This window comes from Stomoxys calcitrans, chromosome 5 (assembly GCF_963082655.1).
Source record: "Stomoxys calcitrans chromosome 5, idStoCalc2.1, whole genome shotgun sequence".
Lineage (NCBI taxonomy): Eukaryota > Metazoa > Arthropoda > Insecta > Diptera > Muscidae > Stomoxys > Stomoxys calcitrans.
Window position 1 is genome coordinate 133,507,520 of NC_081556.1, and position 6,000 is coordinate 133,513,519.

The 6,000-nt window shown below is 36.6% G+C and overlaps 1 protein-coding gene across 3 annotated transcripts in view; it reads left to right on the forward strand.

Annotated features, from left to right (window-relative positions):
- Window positions 1-5,252, forward strand: part of LOC106084878 (uncharacterized) — a 394,885-nt gene extending 389,633 nt beyond the window's left edge. For 2 of the 3 annotated variants that reach the window (XM_059369493.1, XM_059369494.1), the window contains exon 5: window positions 3,581-5,249. In XM_059369493.1, the coding sequence (XP_059225476.1) occupies window positions 3,581-3,740 (160 nt within the window). In that variant the 3' untranslated portion in view covers window positions 3,741-5,249. Of the gene's footprint in view, window positions 1-3,580 lie in introns of all 3 variants that reach the window. The other variant, XM_059369492.1, reaches the window with a different exon arrangement.
- Window positions 5,253-6,000: the final 748 nt, after the last annotated feature.

A 6,000-nucleotide genomic window follows, 5' to 3' on the forward strand; every position in this document is an offset into this window, starting at 1 on the left:
TAAAAAACGCTGGCATCAATGCTGACTCTGTAAGAATTTTGTCGGGTGCATTTTCTTAATTTCTCTTCCAAGGTTATGATCGAAAGTTTTATGCAACGGAAAAATAAAAACCGCATGAGATACTCCACACCAACCCTTGGTAAGAGTATCATCATCAGAAATATTTAGGTATGGGGAGCTTAAAAGTCCTTTAAGTTCAACAACCGACTGGCGACCATACAAATAATTTGTAATCCAATGTCTTAGGCCAGGCTGAAGGGACCTGTTTACGATGTCCTCCAAAAGCATGTCATGACTGACCGTAACGAGTGCCCTAGAGATGACCAGAGCCATGAGGACCGCCCTATCAAATGATTAGACCTGATTATAACCATGGTTAATATGTGAAGTTGGCGTACAAAGCAGTCGTTGTGATATGCATTGTAGGCAATATATTCTGGTGAAATCGGTTTCTATGGGAGCTATATCAGGTTTTAGACCGATTTGAACCGTACTTGGCACAGTTGTTGAAAGTCACTACGGAACATGAACCCATATGACTCATACCCATACTCCACCGCTACTCCTTCTCTCGGCGGTAGTCACAACGCTTTAAGGGCTTCCCCTCTTCCTAGTTGAAAAATTTCCATTAGCTCAACTAGGAAGAGGAGAAGCCCTTTAAGAGTTGTGACTACCGCCGAGAGAAGGTGTATCGGTGAAGTATGGCTATGGGTCATATAGGTTCATGAATATAGCTGCAATATATATCAGTGTCCTTATTTAAGTTCTTGGACCCATAGAAGCAGCAATTATCACCTAATTACGCACAGTGGGCTGTGTTATGCTTTTCGACAACCGTATATAATATGGCCCAGATCGGTCTGGATCGGAGACCACCATAGCGCAGAGGTTAGCATGTCCGGCTATGACGCTGAATGTCTGGGTTCGAATCCTACAAAATTTTCAGCGATGGCTTTTCCCTCCTAACGCTGGCAATATTTGTGAGGCACTGACAATGTATAAACTTCTTTCTAATGTGGTTTCGCACTGCGGCACGCCTTTCGGAATCGGCTATAAAAAGGAGAACCCTCTTCATTGACCTTCCCTTCCCAAAAAAAACTACCCAAAATTAAAAGTGCACTGATCGGTATAGTATGGGTATCAAATGAATATGGTCTTAAAATTTAAGTCTAAGTAGCCAGCGGGCAGCCCCAACTCCCCAAAGCTTCCCCAAAAAGACATATTGGACGTTCATGTCAATATGAGACTTCAATGCAAGGCATTCGGGGGTAGATTAGGAATATGGCAAAAATATTAAGTTCATGTATTGGATGATTTCCCCACCCCCAAATCCCTCCAAGACCCCCAAATGGGCATATTAGCTGAACACGGCTATATGGGACTCAAATGAAAACAATTGGGGAGTTGATTAGGAAAATGGCATTAAAATTTGTGGCATGGTATCTAAATGGCCCTTAACCTTAAATCACCACAAATAGGTTATTCGGCCTATCATGGCAATATGCGACTCAAATTAAAGGTATTTGAGAGTAGAAAAGGAATATTGTTTTGGGGCCAAGTGTTTGTGGGCAAACCCTAAAGCACCCCCTTAACTGAACTTATTTGCCGAACATATCGATATGGGGCTCAAATGAGAGGTTTTGGGAGTAAAGAACGAGCCCCAGCCCCTCCAACCCATACATATTTATCTACCTAAGTAATTGGTAACATGTCCGCTTATGACGCCGAACGCCTGGGTTCGAATCCTGGCGAGACCATCCTAAAAAAATTTTTCAGTGGTGGTTTTCCCCTCCAAATGCTGGCAACATTTGTGAGGTACTAAGCCACGTAAAATTTCTCTCCAAAGAGTTGTCGAACTGCGGCAAGCCGTTCGGATTAGGCTAAAAAAAGGAGGCCCCTAATCATTGAGCTTAAACTTGAACCGGGCTGTTTCTTAGTGGCATGTTCATGGGCGAAATTTGCAAATTTGCAAGTGTGCAAGGTAATTTTGGGCTTAGATGAAAGGTATTTGGGTGTATAGCACAAATTTTACAAATGCGAAATGTCAGAGGTACCATCCCTACCCCAAAAAGAACCGCCCGCATGTGGATATAGAGACTAATCACGACAATATATGGACTATTTGAGAATATATCGGAGATGTAAATGATCGGAGATGTAAATGGAAAAGGGAAGCCAAAGATAGCAACCAATATGGGACGCGTTTCGTCTTTGGTTAGACGACTTTTTCAACCAAGGGGGGCTTTAGGGTTTACCCACAAACACTTGGCCCCAAAACAGTATTCCTTTTCAACTCTCAAATACCTTTCATTTGAGTACCATATTGCCATGATGGACCAATTAACCTATTTGTGGTGATTCAAAGTTAAGCGCCACCTAGATACCATTAACCACACTCAACAAGCCTATCTATTAGCTGTACTTTTCCCAATGCATGTATTTTTGTGTAATGACAGACATTCTTTCTGTGACAAATTACACTTCTTCCGTACTACAAATGATTTTATGCATCTGTTAGAAGTTGTATTGATGGCTCCGAACGCTAAGACAACGGCAATGGCTCTCGCTGTTGCTCCGTGTGCCCAGGTTCGAATCCTGGCAGGGCTCTGCCGAACTTTTCATTTTTCAAGTTTTTTTGTAGTACGGAAGAAGTGTAATTTGTCACAGAAAGAATGTCTGTCACTACACAAAAATACATGCATTGGGAAAAGTACAGCTTATAGACAGGGTTTTCGAGTTTGGTTAATGTGGTAATTGTATCATATATGCGTTTTCGCTATCAATACGATTGAAATACAACATACCAACGCACGGCCTAATATGGTTGAAAAGTCTTCTAACCAAAGACGAAACGCGTCCCTTAGTGGTTGGTGTGTGTTGCTATCTTTGGTTTGGCTTTTCCATTTGCATCTCCGATCACTGAGCTTGTCTCGAAAGAGAAAAAAAATGACGAATTATGGAAAAAATCTATACACAACAGAAACTGGGGGAATAACTTATGGTAGTTCCATAAAAAGATGATCGAAAAAAAAAATTTAACTTAGTGAATGCAAAGAAGTATAATTGATAAGAAAGTTGTATTTCATATGGTGGTGTAAAAGAAGGAGGAGGCCAACGAAGCGCAGAGGTTAGCATGACGCCTATGACGCTGAACGCCTGGGTTCGATTCCTGGCGAGACCATCACAAAAAAATGTTCAGCAGTGGTTTTTCCCTCCTAATGCTGGCAACATTTGTGAGGTACTAAGCCATGTAAAATTTCTCTCCAAAGAGTTGTCGCACTGCGGCACGCCGTTCGGACTCGGCTATAAAAAGGAGGCCCTTAACCCCTTGAATTGGACTGCAAACAGGTCCCTTATCACTTGAATCGGACTGCGTACTTAAAAACTTGAATCGGACTGCACTCATTGGTAGGTGAGAAGTTTGCCTGTGCCTGTGGGCAAAATTTGCAAAAACTTAGCATTTGGTGTAAAAGAAGGCACAGTGGAGAATTTACTTAGCATTTAAGTGTATTTTAACTTGATATCTAATCTATTCTATATATTAATTTTGTTTGTTTTTTGTTTTCTCGTTTAATTCCAGACAAAAGTTCCCCCGCTTGGAAAGTAAAAATGTCCAATTTTGGTTTAAGAATCGACGAGCCAAATGTAAACGTCTTAAGATGTCTTTGTACGATACCAATCAATGTCCCCAATTGAGTGGTTTAAATTCATTTGTACATAAATACGAGGAACGTGATTAAGGTTAACGAATGTTAAATGACAACTTCTCCATACACACAAAGACACACACACATCTACAAACCCAGAAAAGAAGGCAATATTGTTTATAAACTAAACAACAACAATTTTACAAAAGAAGCAAAAAAACATTAACAAATCCTATAAATCATATCATAAAAAAAGAAATAAAATCATTTTGTAATTAATAAAAAATTCTTTTTTCCCCAAAAAAAAATAAAATCAAGGAAATCGAGCCAATTTTTTTTTTAGAAATATAAAATAATAAACTTAAAAAATATGTAGAATTGTTAAACAAAAATAAAAAATTAATACAAAAATGAAACACACAAACTTTTGCAATTTTTAGGTATAACAAAAGGAAAAATCTTCATAAAAAACTGACAAATAATTTTGCATGCAAATAAGTCCTATACATAAATTAATTATAAATAATACAAATACTTGAGACATGACGCCAAGAAAAAGCCCCAGTTAAGCGATGCACATACCTATATATAAGATGCTGCACGATGAATTAATTAAATTTTAGTGTAGTTTCAAATTTTAAACATAAAACAAAGTCCCCTTTTTAGCTAATAATTGAATTAAGTTACCAAAGATGGCATTTCATTTTATTTTTAAACCAGTTTCGTTAGTAAGAATATATAACGAAAGAAATATAAAAAAAACTATTTTCTACTTAGAGCCCAATGTATTTGTTCTTAATTAAGTTTTTTGAGTTTCTTTTTAAGAAAACAATAAACAACAACAAAAAAAACCATGCCTTATTTGTTTTAAGTTTTGTTATAGTTAGACAGCAAAAAGAGTTGAATACTTAACTCCCATTTAATAATTTATAAAAAAAAATAAATAAACAAAAAATTAATTAAAGAAAAAATATTTTTTAAAAATTAATTTCCATTCTTTTCGGGTATTTAATGCCTAAAATTTGTATAATTTAAGAAAAAAATTTATTAAAGTTTTTGTTTAATTTTTGTTTATATTTTAAACCATTTTCTTTTACTTTCTACTTTTATTTAACAAATAAAAAAATTCATAATCCTCTTTTGTAAAAATCCATCACTTGATGATGTTAAAAAAAAAACATTTCCATCATCCCGGCTTGTAATGGCATTTCTATACAAAAAAAAGAAACAAAAAATACCTTTACAAGCCCTTATCCTTACCCACACAAGTAGTCCACAGCTATGTGCGTATAAATATACACCCACGAAAAAAATGAGAAAAATAAAAAAATAAACATTTTAATGCATCGCAATTATCATTGTAGTAAGTAGTGACTAAGTATTAATTAATTTAGTGTTTTATTATCATCATTATTACTATCGACATTGATTTCCTCAGCTATCTATCTCTCTCTCTCTATAGAATAATAATAAATAAAAAACAAAAAACCAATTAATTACAAATACCCACAAACATTTATTACATACCAATATTTAAGAGAATTGGCATTAAACAACAACAACAAAAAATTAAACACATCAAAGAAATATAAAAAAATTATGAAAAAACCAACAGACAGCAAGATATTTAAATAAGTATAATAAATCAATTAATTTTATTAAATCTGATTATAAATATTAATAAATAAACGACAATTTATGTGAAATTTAAGTAATAACTTTTATGGTGTATTTTTATTTAAACAGGCCAACTGTCCGGGGTAGCGTATGAGTGACATTCAAGCATTACTGCATTACGTATACGCTTAGGGGGATGACAGCAACGAGTGTATATAGCATAGGGAGGATACTTTTATACTCAACTCAAGAATTTTCATGCCCAATTCTTTACTTGGAGGTTTGACAGGGGGGAATTCCCCAAGTTTGTTTCTCTCTCCAATCAGTTGCCATTGTTTGCTGGCCTAGGGAGAAGCGGGCCTTCTCCATCAAGAGCTTCTTTCCTAACGGTCGCTCAGTTGTTGCTACGCAACATGCCTTCCTCGCTCGCTTTGAAATTCCTCCTCGCAGACTCATTCCTGGCCGTAATTCGATTCTGTTGTGGGTTAACTCGTTTTGGGAGTGTGGAAATGGACTTTAACGGCCATCAAAACTCTGTACCGTAAATATAGCTCGCTGCAAGAACTTGTTCCAGAAATTTTTATTTCCAAGCCTCAAAGTAATTAACTTCGGAAACGTGTGACTTCAGCCAGATGGAGCCACAGCACTACCATCAATGAATTTGTTACGACAGCATTTCCCCCACCACATCATATCTCATGTGGACGTGGCGATCCTCGTCAAACTCTTGTAGGTG